The sequence below is a fragment of the Anomaloglossus baeobatrachus genome, chromosome 5 (genome assembly GCF_048569485.1).
Source record: "Anomaloglossus baeobatrachus isolate aAnoBae1 chromosome 5, aAnoBae1.hap1, whole genome shotgun sequence".
NCBI lineage: Eukaryota > Metazoa > Chordata > Amphibia > Anura > Aromobatidae > Anomaloglossus > Anomaloglossus baeobatrachus.
This window is the reverse complement of record NC_134357.1, coordinates 370,846,384-370,859,645: the sequence shown is the minus strand read 5'-3', so window position 1 is coordinate 370,859,645 and position 13,262 is coordinate 370,846,384. Positions and strand designations below refer to the sequence as shown.

The window sequence follows — 13,262 nt, the reverse complement described above, 5'->3', positions numbered from 1 at the left end:
AATAAAACACAAAAAATATCGTCCTAAATTTTCAACTATCATCAAGTACAATACAGTATATCCTGAAAAAACAATGTCAAAATAACTGGTATCCATTGAAGCGTTCCAGAGTTATAACCTGTCAAAGTGACACTGGTCAGAATAGCAAAAAATATCCTGGCCATTAAGGTGAAAACAGGATCGAAGGTGAAGGGGTTAAGAACCTTTTATTTCTTCACAGTCATGTGACATGATGTAATCAAAGGTTGCGAGAGTTGCGAGAGTCTAAAAGTTTAGTTGCGAGAGTCTAAAAGAGCTGAACAGGCGACAGGCTTATAAGCAGGACTTGCATTAGGGGGAAGGGAGAGAAAACTGGGGAATGTCACAGGGACCCCATTCTACTAGAGGCCCCAGCATTTATATTCTGATGATAACACTGCTTCAGGATCTTTGTAACATCATGTCATATGACTAGGTTGGCATCAAACGGTCTCTTAATTGCAGGAGTCTAAAGGGCCATTTACACGCTGCGACGTCGCTAACGATATATCGTCGGGGTCACGGTGTTTGTGACGCACATCCAGCGTCGTTAGCGACATCGCAGCGTGTAACACCTAGGAGCGACCTTAAACGATCGCAAAAGAGTTAAAAATCATTGGTCTGTAACACGTCGTTCATTTACCAAAAATCGTTGTCTGGTCAGTAGCGAGGTTGTTCATTGTTCCTGCGGTACCACACATCGCTACGCGTTACACCGCAGGAACGACGAACATCTCCTTACCTGCCGTCCACTGGCAATGAGGAAGGAAGGAGGTGGGCGGCATGTTCCGGCCGCTCATCTCCGCCCCTCCTCTGCTATTGGGTGGCCGCTTAGTGACGCCGCAGTGACGTCGCTATGACGCCGAACACACCTCGCCCTTGAAGGGGGGATTGTTCGGCGGTCACAGCGACGTCGCTGAAAAGGTATGTGCGTTTGACGCTGCCGTAGCGATAATGTTCGCTACGGCAGCGATCACCAAATGTCACACGACCGACGGGGGCGGGTGCTATCGCACATGACATCGCTAGCTATCACTGGCGATGTCGCAGCGTGTAAAGCACCCTTTAGGCTGAAGAGGAGACAGGATGGTATGTATGTGCAGTGTGGGTGTGTGTGTTTTGTAGTGTGGATTACATCAGCTTAGAGCTCACTGCTCTTGGGCCGATGTAATCCACATCACGAAATGTCTGCACCAGTTTTCAGCACCAAATTTGAACTTCCTGGAAAAAAACTGCACTGAAACGGCGTCAAAACAGTTTTTGTGCATCTTTTTGCCAAGAAATCCAGATTTGGTGCTGAAATTTTTACACCATATTCCTGTACCCAATCTACACCTCCTGAAAAAAAAAATCGCATCACTACTGCATCATGCCGCATGACGTAGTGATGGGGTTTTTTTGCCAGGAAGGGTAGTTTGAATGCAGAGTTTTGATCTAGAAATTTCAGCATCAAATGCATCTCTTAGGCTAAGTTCACACATCCTGTGTTTTCAATCCGTCAGGTCCGTCAGCAACGGATCAGTCATTTTCAAGATGTCAACTGATGCAACTGATGTGTTTTTCACAGGAAACGGATCAGTTGCGTCCGTTACATCCGCTGTGCGTCCGTTTTTTGACGGATCAGTCATGATCCGTCTGTGTTTGGGACAGCCCAGTGGGCGTGCCAAGCATGCTGGGCATGCTCAGTAGAGCATGACGGAATCCTGCGCTGGATTCCGTTGTAAGACGGATTACGACGGAATCCAGCACCATAGACATGCATTACAAGCTTGACGGATGGCGACGGATTCCTGCGCGGCGCGTTAATTTTGACGGCCCGAAAAACGTTACATTCTGCGTTGCTCCCCGCTCGGCGGTCAGTCAAAAACGACGGACCGCGACGCAGCGGATGCAACGCAGGGTCATCAGTCGCAATCCATCACTAATAGAAGTCTATGGGGAAATACAGGATTCCTGCAAAATATTTTGCAGGATTCCGTAATTCCTCAAGGCTACGGATTGTGACTGATGCAAAACACAGGATGTATGAACTTAGCCTTAGCCCAAAAAATGCAGTCTTCTGCCAGGAGATGCAAGTCTGTGAACTCAGTGAGAATTCATTGAGGTCAGGTTACCTGTGGTCACAGTTGGAGGGCCGTGGAAACCTCCAGCAGCTAACCTGAGTGACGTCACCGCTCATAGCTGCGACTCAGTTTCTGCCTAAAGTCCACAGCGGGTTGTCAAAAAATAAAAAAGTTATGGTTTGAATGCAAGAATAATAGAGATGTAGTCCAGGACTTGAACATATGTTATAAAAACATTTTCTTTGTTTAATTAGTCCATAAAAAGAACATGACAAGAAAAAAGTAAAAATTCAAGAAAATCTTTTTCTAATCTTTAAATACATATTGGGCTATGTATGTGCTAATTGATAGTCTGAATCTCACAATGTCATCAGGACCTTCTGCACATGCACCATCTTAGGCAATCATGATACTTCCATGAGTTCTCAATAGGGAATGCCAGTAACCGAAAGAAGAATGACCTGACAGTCTGAGACAGAAGGCTAGCAGCGGGTGGGGAATAGCTAGAGAAGCACTTGCATTGCCACAACCCGCTGCATTTGCAACTCTTTTATAAAAGATTTCAACAATGGAATTTTCTAAAACGGCAAAACAAATTTATACAATCAAGGTATGAATTTATTCCACATTATGGCACATTTACATACATCATTAGTTTGGAGTAGATGAAATGGTGCCGAGGCGGTAGTCGTGGGTGAGGGATTCTCTTCTTTTCAACACCATTTCACTTTTCTAGTGACAGGTTTTACACTTGGCTTCTCATAATGCATTAACATTGTAGTACAGACCTGCTCTTCCGTTATGGTTGTAGACAAGGTCACACTTGCTACCAAGGTGGATGGGAGCTTGACGCTTCGCTGTCCCCTGGATATCCAACCACACGGATAAATGTGTATCGCCGCGGCTAGATTACCCTACACGGCCATGTTACTACTTCGGGATCACTCCTCGAGTCGATTCCCACAGTGTTAGTGACCATTAGTCAACATATACTTGCCACTGTCCACACTAGCCTTCTTTGATTGGGTGTCACTCTCTGGTTCCTCAATTCACCTCCTGAAAGCTACAATCCGGTCACAGTCACCTTTGCTTCATCCTGCCCAGTACTTCTGCCTTGGATTGTTCTCTCCACACCACACTGCTAACTGGACCCTAAGGCCGGCTTCTCACTTGCGATTTTCTCGCAGTAGTGCAATGCGAGAAATTCTCACGTTGCACTCGGACACATGTTATTGAATGAATCAGCTCTCATCTGCGATTTTTTTTCTCAGTCCAAATCGGACTGAGAAAAAAAAATCGCAGCAGGCTGCTATTTGTAGAGCTTCTCGCACGAGTCTCTCCAATGCAACTCTATGGGAGCGTGAAAAAAAAGCATGTCACACGGACCGGCACTCACACCATCCTAGTGACATCCGTTTTTCTAAATACATTAATTGCATGTTTCTCAAAACACTGGAAATGAGTGAGGTCTCACAATGTTGGTCAATCATAGAGATTGACCGACATTGTGAGACCTCACTCATTTCCAGTGTTTTGAGAAACATGCGATTAATGTCAGTCGGTCTCTCCCTCTCGGTCTCTATTCTCTCTCTGTCGGTCTGTCTCTCTGTCGGTCTCTCTCTCTCTCTGTCCATGTCGGTCTATCCCTCTCCCCCCTCTCTCATACTCACCGATCCCCGATCCCCGGCGCGGCGCTGCACGGCGTTCATACTGCTCCGGCGGCTTCTCCTCTTTTGAAAAAGCCGGTCGCTCATTATTCAATCTCGTATTCCCTGCTTTCCCCGCCCACCGGCACCTATGATTGGTTGCAATCAGACACGCCCCCAGGATGAGTGACAGCTGTCTCACTACAACCAATCACAGCTGCCGGTGGGCGGGTCTATATAATGCAATAAAACAAAATTAAATAAATAATTAAAAAAAAATGGCGTGCGGTTCCCCCCAATTTTAATACCAGCCAGGCTGGTATTTTCAGGATGGGGAGCTCCACATTATGGGGAGCCCCCCACCCTAACAATATCAGCCAGCAGCCGCCCAGAATAGCCGCATCCATTAGATGCGACTGTCCCGGGACTGTACCCGGCCATCCCAAATTGCCCTGGTGCGGTGGCAATCGAGGTAATAAGGAGTTAATGGCAGCAGCCCATAACTGCCAATAAGTCCTAGATTAATCATGGCAGGCGTCTCCCCAAGATACCTTCCATGATTAACCTGTAAGATTAAGAAAATGAAGACATACACCCAAAAATCCTTTATTTGAAATAATTAACAAAAAAACAAAACCTCTTTCACCACTTTATTCAAGACCCCAAATACCCTTCCATGTCCGACGTAATCCACAGAGGTCCCTCGACGCTGTCAACTCTGCTACATCGAAAGCTGACAGAGAGCGGTCACTGACCACGACCGTTCTCTGTGAGCTCCTCGCAGTGACTGAAGTGAGTCGCGCTATCAGCGATGGCATCACTCAGGTTACCCGCGGCCACAGATCTCAGCGGGAGGACTTCAGCTGTGGCCGCGAGTAACCTCAGTGATGGCACCGCTGATCGCGCGGCTCACTGCGGTCACTCAGGGGATTTGCGGTCACCAGTGAGACCTTCACCGGTGACCGAAAATCAGGCCATGCCACACAGACAGCCGCGGGATGACAATGAAGTCGGGTGACGTTCATCCGACTTCATTCTGATCGTGCGGCTCTGTCTGTGTCTGCTATCAGCGGCCATTCAGCTCTACTACATGGCTCTGTCTGTGGCTGCTGTCAGTGGCCATGTAGCAGAGCTGAATGGCAGATGACAGCTGCTGAGAAAAAAAAGGATCACACATGGGTCACACACGCATTACACACGCTCTGGTAGTCATTAAATAATTTAAAAAAAAGCATGGCAGTTGTATTGCACACTGACCTAACGTGAACTTAAATCGGCCGAGTTTTTTTCATGCAAGTCGGACCGATTTTATACGCATAGTGATTCTGCAGCTGTATTCCTCAAGTCAGTACGATTAAAGCGATACCAGTTTTACATAGTTTGGTTTTTTACATTACTAAATTTTGAAGGCTATAGTTTTTTTCTATTCCACTATTTGTGAGGCAGAATCAAAAAGAAACAGATACATTTTGTATGAGGTCACAATTATCCCATGCTCTATGCTGAGCACTTACTGTACATCGAGTTCTCCATCTATTTCTCCGAAATACGTGATTCAAGTGAAACCCCCCAAAGGATCCCTTCACTAATGAGGCAAGAGATACTCCGGACTTATTTGGTCTCTGTTCCTTAGTGTCCGTCTTTTCAATGGTAAACAAAAGTATTGATGACTGCACTTTTGTGCACGCTTGAAAAGAGGCATAAAAAAACGGACACTGCCGCATCACAGGCCAGAAGGGAGTTCAAAGTGACTCCCTCAACCTCATTACAGTGAATTTTTTGTTGGGAAATTTTACTGAATCACATTTTCAGTGATTTACACGTAATCGCCAGTGTAAGAGCTGTAGTGCGCCATATAAATATGAGTCACTCTGTACTGCTATCTTTTAGAAGCAGAATGAACATTTCAACAGCAGGTGAAGAATTGGCTGTATTTAATTTTTCACGCCATTCTGGTATAAGTGATTAGGAGGCTTTATTCTTCAGGTCGGTACAATTACAGAGATACCAAATTTTATATTTTTTTTTGTATTTTTCTGCATTTTTCACAGTCATGTGAGGGCTTGTTTTTTGCGGAATGAGTTGGAGTTTTTATTGGTACTATTTTGAGCCATATAATATTTTTTGATCACTTTATAGTCTACTTTTTATGAGGCAGAATCATGAAGAAACAGCAATTCAGGAATAGGTGTTTTTTTGTTGTTTTTTACACTGTTCACTGTGCCATAAAAGTGATAAGAGATACCATATTTATGTCGGTTTTTGCTTGTTTTTTTTGCTGCTTTTACACCATAAAAACTATTTTATAGTGAAAAAAACAGTTTTGCATTGCTGTATTCTGAGAGGTATAACTTTTTTTTGGCTGATGAACCTATATGGCTGTTTGTTTTTTGTGGGACCAGATTACGTTTTCAGTAGTACCATTTTTATTATAATATGACTTTTTGATCACATTTTATTCCACTTTTTTTGTCAGATGTATGATTAAAAGACAGGTTTTGCTACATTTTCTATTTAATTTTTTATAGTGTTCACTGAAGAAGTTAACTAGTGTGACAGTTTTATAGCTTGGATTGTTATGCGACAATACCAAATATGTGTACTTTTTTGGTTTTTTTACACAAATTTAACTATTTAGCGGAATATTTTATTTTTGTTGTTTATTTTCATTTTTTTAACATTTTAACTTTTTTTTTAAATGTTCTTTTACTTTTTCACTTAGTCCCTATATGGTATATCAACCCAGAGTACTCTGATCGCAGCTGCAATGTTCTGCACTGCTCTATCACTTCAGAACATTACAGCTGCCAAAGCTGCACTGTGAAAGCATAAGTGCTGCAGGCATGATCAAACAGGCTTTCCATAGTCAGGTGACCCGTAGGTTGTCACAATCACCTCGAGTCAACATGACAACGATCGGGCCCTCGCAATTACATTGCAGGCGTCCCAATTGGAAGGGAGAGAGAGCACGATCCCTATTTCAATCCCCTAAGTGCCGCGATTGGTGTTGATCGTGGCATTTAGGGGTTTAAACTGCCAGGCACCATCTTTGGCTGTGAGGGCTCAGGCTGATGGGTAAACCAAGTCCCCTGTGCCCCACGATTGCTAGGAAGTACTGGTACGTCCTTGGTTGTTAAGTCATGTATAAATAGGATGTACCAGTACATCCTTGGTTGGAACGTGGTACTGGTACTGGTGCTTGATTAAACAATCTTAACCTCAGAATACAACTGCAGGGGTCCCTGAGAGAGTGGGGGTCCTTGCAGTTTGACTCCCCCTAACACTGGCCCTGACTATAACAAGGGCTTATAGTTGGAGTAGGTCTTATTTTCAGGGAAACAGCAGTATGTGCCAAATATGATACAGATTGTTTTAGTCATTTGTCCACGTATAAAACAACAGACGTTCATATTGATAAAGAGAGAAATATATACGGTAGGTAGGAGATGTCCACTCTGACAAATATGTACATAAAATTGCTGCAAAAATGTTTAGTTTAGTGGCTGGTAAATTGCTGTGATTACTCTACTGAATCTATCACACTGCTGAGCGCTGCAATTGGAGAGGACAGCTGTTCCTCCTTTGACTGGAGTTGGAGCATAGTATCCATGACCAATCTGTGCAATGTGGATGGTGCACACTTGTATGTACAATCTCACTACACAATTAGCAGAGTATATCCCTTATAGAAGAACAGCAGGTACAGTTGAAACCAGAAGTATACATACACTATCTAAAAAGATATATATGCATGTTTTTCTCACTATCTGACATAAAATCAAAATAAACCTTTCCCGTTTTAGGTCAATTAAAACCAAAAATATTTATATTTGCCAAATGCCGGAATAATGAGAGAGAAAGAGTGTTTTAAGCTATTTTTATTATTTTCTGCAAAGTCAAAAGTTTACATACATTTCATTAGTATTTGGTACCATTGCCCTTAAACTGTATGACTTGGGTCAAATGTTTTGGATATCCTTCCACAAGCTTCTCATAACAGCTGGTAGGAATTAGGACCTTCCTCCTCACAGAACTGGTGTAACTGAGCCATGTTTGAAGGTCACTTTGCCCGCATCTGCCTTTTCAGCTTTGTCCATACTTTTTTCAATATGATTGAGATCAGGGCTTTATTATGGCCACTCCAAAACATTGACTTTGTTATTCTTAAGCCACTTTGTAACCAGTTTGGTTCATTATACATTTGGAAGACCCATTTCCTCCCAAACTTTAAGTTCTGACTGATGTCTTGAGATGTTGCTTCAGTATTGACACATAATCTTCTTTCCTCATGATGCCATCTATTTTGTGAGGTGCACCAATCCTTTCTGAAGTAAAAAACAAAACAAAACACACAACATGATGCTGCCAGCTCCGTGTTTCCCTTTTTCTTCCAAATGTAACAATGGTCATTATGACCAAAGAGTTCAATTAATTTTCTAATTTTCGTCAGCGCACCGGACATGTCTCCAAAAATTAAGGTATTTGTTCCTGTGTGCATTTGCAAACATTAATCTGGCTTTTTAATGTTTCTTGTGGAGTAATGGCTTCTTCCTGGCAGAGTGGCCTTTCAACCCATGTTGATGCAGTACTCATTTCACTGTGGATAATGACACAATCTTACCAGCTTCCATCAGCATCTTCAAAAGGTCTTTTGCTTTTCTTCTTGGGGTGATATGCACATGTCTGACCAAAGCACGTTCATCTCTGCTACATAGAACCAGTCTCCTTCCTAAGCGACATGATGACTGGACATTCCCATCTTGTTTGTACTTGCATATAATTGTTTGTGCTTGCATATAATTGTTTGTGCAGATGAACGAGGCACCTTTAAGTATCTAGAAATTGCACCCAACGATGAACCAGACTGTGCAAGTCCGCAATTTTCTTCCTGAGATCATGGCTGATTTCTTCTGGCTTTCCCATGATGCTACACAAAGAAGCAGTGTGTTTTAGGTGTGCATTAAAATACATCCACAGGTGTGTCTCAGAAGCTTCCAAAAACATGACATCATCATATAGGCTGTCCTATATTGTTTAAAGGAATAGTACTCTTAGCGTATGTAAACTTTTGACTTTGAAGAAAGTAATAAAAATGCCTTAAAACATTCTCTCTCTCAGTATTCTGGCGTTTGGCAAATAAATTAATTTTGGTTCCTAATTAACCTAAAACAGGAAAGGTTTTGTTACGGGGGGACTGGCGGATTAGGAAAAGGTGGTGTATTCCCAATGGCCAGTCGGGGTCCACCGGCTCCCAGATGGAAAAGGAGCTGCTGGCAACCCGAAGGTTAGGTGGAGAATACAGAACCACGAGGTACAGGGGTGTAAGCTACACCCCTAACCGTGAGGCACCTGTTAACTGTACAGGAGACCTGGAAACCGGTCACATGTGTAGGGACACGTCAGACCGGACAACAACCCAGTTAGCGTTTCGGTGTGCCTGTGGCACTACACCGACCATGTGTGCAGGGAACATATCAGGCCGGGTGGTGCCCAGGTAGCGTTGACCGGAAGACTGCCAAGGAAGCGCCCTGTTGGCCACGTGTGTAGGACACATCAGGCCGAGCGGTCCTGGCCACGTGTGTACAGGACACATCAAGCCAGGTGGTCACACCGGTAGCGTTGACTGGGGAGCCGATTCGAAGAGGACAGGTGGCGCAGCAGCCGCAGCCCAGTTAACTCCACTGGGCTGCACTAACAGGACTGGACAGTAGAAGGGAAGCACGGCGCCTGACTTTATCGTGCCCAGACACGGGTGTCTTGATGTGGCTGGCACTGGACGCCTATCCCTACCTTACTGCTTCCAATATAACAGGCTGTAGCCGCAATGAGCTCTATATATGGAGGTGTGCTCACAACAAGCATATGAGAAGACTGCGCACCTCCATGTTCTCTCCAGCCCCTTTTATAACCTGGGTCCGCCCCGAACCCAGGGTGGACCACAATGGCACCTCCTGGAGCAAATAGCAGTGTCATGTCCTCAGTGACATCACCAGCGGCCTATCTGGAACCGCCACGTCACTGATGACCTCATTGCAGCCACACCCCAAACACCTCACCAGTCATTCTGTGATGATCAATCATGAGGTGCCAAGTCATAGGGGCGGGCCTCTGCGAGCAAGTCCGGAGTGGCCACATCATCAGGACACCTGATGCATGCCAGTCTATTAGGGCCTGCCACCTCACGGACATGCCCAGTGAGGTCCTTCCCGGACCTAGCCTCTAATGCACTAAGTGCCTGAGCATACTCAGTAGCCTGAACAACAGTCTCAGAAATCAGACTATCTGCCTGAGCATGCTCAGTAGGCACAACACAGGACTTAGACACGGCACGATGTCCAAGTACCTGTGCAAAGAGGCTTTTTGCATTAAGTGTAGGAGCATGCTCAGTAGCCTGAACTGAGGACTTAGCCTCAGAAATGGCACTATCAGGCTGAGCATGCTCACTAGGCGAAACACTGGATAGGCTCTGGCTGGGGTAAATTGGCACACGCATGCACACTAGCTGCCTCTCCACACTTAGGCTATGTCCGCACGTTGCTTTGTACCTGCTTTTTTGCTGCTTTTTCAACTGCAGCGTTTAATGCCAAAATGGTTGTGTTCTGCTTTTCAAGCAAAGTCTATGGGAATTTGGGTTTCTTGTCCGCACTATGCAGTTCAAACTGCAGCCTTTTTGTTGCAGAACTTTGGTCAAAAACTCAGCTTTGCAGTGCAAAACCCAAATGGCAAAAACAATTGACATGTCAGACGTGGAGGAGGAAGCAGCCAGCTAGATAACCCGAGGCACGCCCAAAAAACGGCGGCCGGCGCCTGGGCATGACTAGAACCGCAGCAGGCTGCTTGCGGCTACGGCGGCGCCAATTCGTAACAGGTTTATTCTGATTTCATGTCAGATTGTGAGAAAAACATGCCTATGTGTCTTTTTAGTGTATGTAAACTTCTAGTTTCAACTGTAAATATTCATATTTACTGGTGTAATATTTTTTGTTCTTTATTTTGTGTGGGGGGGGCTATGAAAACCATTGTCTCCCTGTGATTTTGTCATGTGGGTGCCGATGGGTTCACACCCTCTCACAAGCTTCTAAATGCCACGTTCGCTATAGATCGCGGCATCTGGAGGGTTAATCAACCAAGGTCGGTGCATTCGCTGGCCCTGGCTTTTACTGCAGAAGCTGACCAATCCATACCTCCCAACATTTGAAGAACAGAAAGAGGGACAAATTTTGGCCATGCCCCTTGCCACACCTATTTGGCAATAAGGATTTTTCAGCAGACACCCTGGGCTGTTCGTTCATTCATAGCAACCAGAGTTTTCTCGTATTTATATAAGCTTCAATATATGACATGTTGCTTTTTTTGTGTCTTTAAGGTTCACATTTTCATAAATCCTGTGTTTTTTGTTTTCTGCTGCTCTCTGCACCAAATTATACAATAAAAATCTTCTCTGATTATTCCATTGTTGCTGCATTTTTTAATGCCTTTTTCCCATTATTTGATGCGTTATTCATGCAGATGTGAAGCAGAAAAGTTTTAATTCTGCACTTAAAAAGGTAACTGCCGTTTTTTCCATGTGTTTTTTTAGCTCCACATAGAAGCCTCTAGAGGAAAAAAAAACAAAACAAAATCGCAGAGTTGAGAGGCGTCTTTTCATGAAATCACATCAACTTTGCTTGGACAGTTAAACATAGCAGACTATATGTGCAAAAAAATCAGCAGAAAAAACCAGCATTTACGCTGCATGTGAACACGGACTAAATATCCAAGCAAAGTGGATGTAATTTCATGAAATCTCCGCTCCGCTGAGAGTCTAAAGACTGAACTGTGCAGTTTTGGTGGGTTTTTTTCTCTATAGACTGCTTTGTGGCGCATGAATAAAAATACAAGTAAAAAAACATGCCATTACATTTTTAAACGCAGAATCAAACCTTTCCTGAAACTTTAAAAAAGCATTAAAAACCCGGATTCATATCTGCACCAAAAATGTATCAAATATGAGGTAAAACGTATAAAAAAATGCAGCAGACACGCAATAATCAGAGAGGATTGTTATTGTGTTGTGTGGTGTGGGACACCTGCAGGGAAAACGCAGTATTTACAGTATGTGTGAACACGGCCTTAGTGTTACATTTTTATTATATGTTTTTATGGGTTTAATAGAGAAAAATAATCAATTGTGCCATTTCTTTCGCCATTTAAGGATCACCATAAATAATCTGATTGCTGTGTTGATCGGGTCATTATAAATATCTCCATTGTTTTTGTTGATTTGTGATGTTTATTATTTTATAAAAAAAAGCACAATAAAAATTACATTATTCTATTTTTTTTTTATTTTTAGGAATTTAATTAGAAGAAAAAAAAAATCTCTTTTCCTCTTCTTCTGGAATACAGGATACAGAGATGCTGCGCTGTACAACGGATCTCTATGTCCAGTGTAATCTGCTGTGAAGTCAGGGGCAGTAATGCCGGTTCATCTATACAAAATCCTTCCTCTGACATCATCGCAGCTTGTGGCTCCACAGCTATGGCTGCTGGCCACATGTTTGAAAGTTGCTGTTTGATTCCATAGGGGGGGGGGTTTGGAATAAAGCATTTTTTTCTCTTTTCTCTATAGTAGTTTATAGGAATAAAAGAATCTGACTTTTTCCTTCAGCTACATAGAGGTACAGTATATAGCTATCTATACCTCTGTGTAGCTGAATAATCTGCTTCTGGCTTCATACAATACAGGTCATGTTTACCAAATCCTCCTATGCCTTACAGTATAGATAGTGGCTCAATGGTAGAGTTGCTGCCTATAGACAAAGAGCTCATCACGAGGGCATGAGTTCTAGCCCTGTTTGGGAAACCAGAGCAGATGAGAATTTAATTATGCACTGCTCATCTTGAGTTCATTTATTTACTGCACTGAAAGGCAGAGCCTGGGCAAGAACAGTGGGACTGCGGGAGAGAGCCCTCAAATCGGGACACTCCCACTGAATCCAGTTGGGAGGGGTGGACCAATCACAGTGATCAGAGAGCAGGGACCGCTGTAGTTCATTCCCACATCTCTTCCTGTGCTGGTGACTTGCCGGTGACTGCTGTCACTGTGTATTTTCACACATGACAGTTTTAATCAATTACATACATAGCATGTCATGATGCAGGAACTGACGCCTGCTCATGATGTGCTAAGGTATTTTATGGTTTTGGAAAAGCTCTATCTCCTAACTGAATTTTACGCAACCTTCCCAGGTCCAGCACTGAGTCTTAGCTGCTGCTACTGGACAGTTATTGTCTGCAGTACTGATGTTACGTCGGCCGCACTGCAGCCTATAACTGATCTCAGTGGCTCTTCCCGCGTTTACAGCAATTGCCACTGAGTTCAGTTATAGCACTACAGGAAATCTACACAGACAATGATAAACACTGGGAGCAATGGCAAAGTCTCTGGGAGGGTAAAAAATCCGGTAAGTGCACACAGGGCCAGTAGTAAAACTACTTTGAAATATTTCCATATGTCACAACACAGTGCCAGAATGAGCACATGAACCTATAT

The 13,262-nt window shown here is 43.7% G+C and overlaps 1 protein-coding gene across 1 annotated transcript in view; it reads left to right on the top strand.

Moving 5' to 3' along the window:
* RAMP2 (receptor activity modifying protein 2) overlaps positions 1-12,205 on the top strand; it is a 285,979-nt gene extending 273,774 nt beyond the window's left edge. The window contains exon 4 of the mRNA XM_075347614.1: positions 12,063-12,205. Within this exon, the coding sequence (XP_075203729.1) occupies positions 12,063-12,162 (100 nt within the window). The 3' untranslated portion in view covers positions 12,163-12,205. The remainder of the gene's footprint in view (positions 1-12,062) is intronic.
* The last annotated feature ends 1,057 nt before the right edge of the window (positions 12,206-13,262 follow it).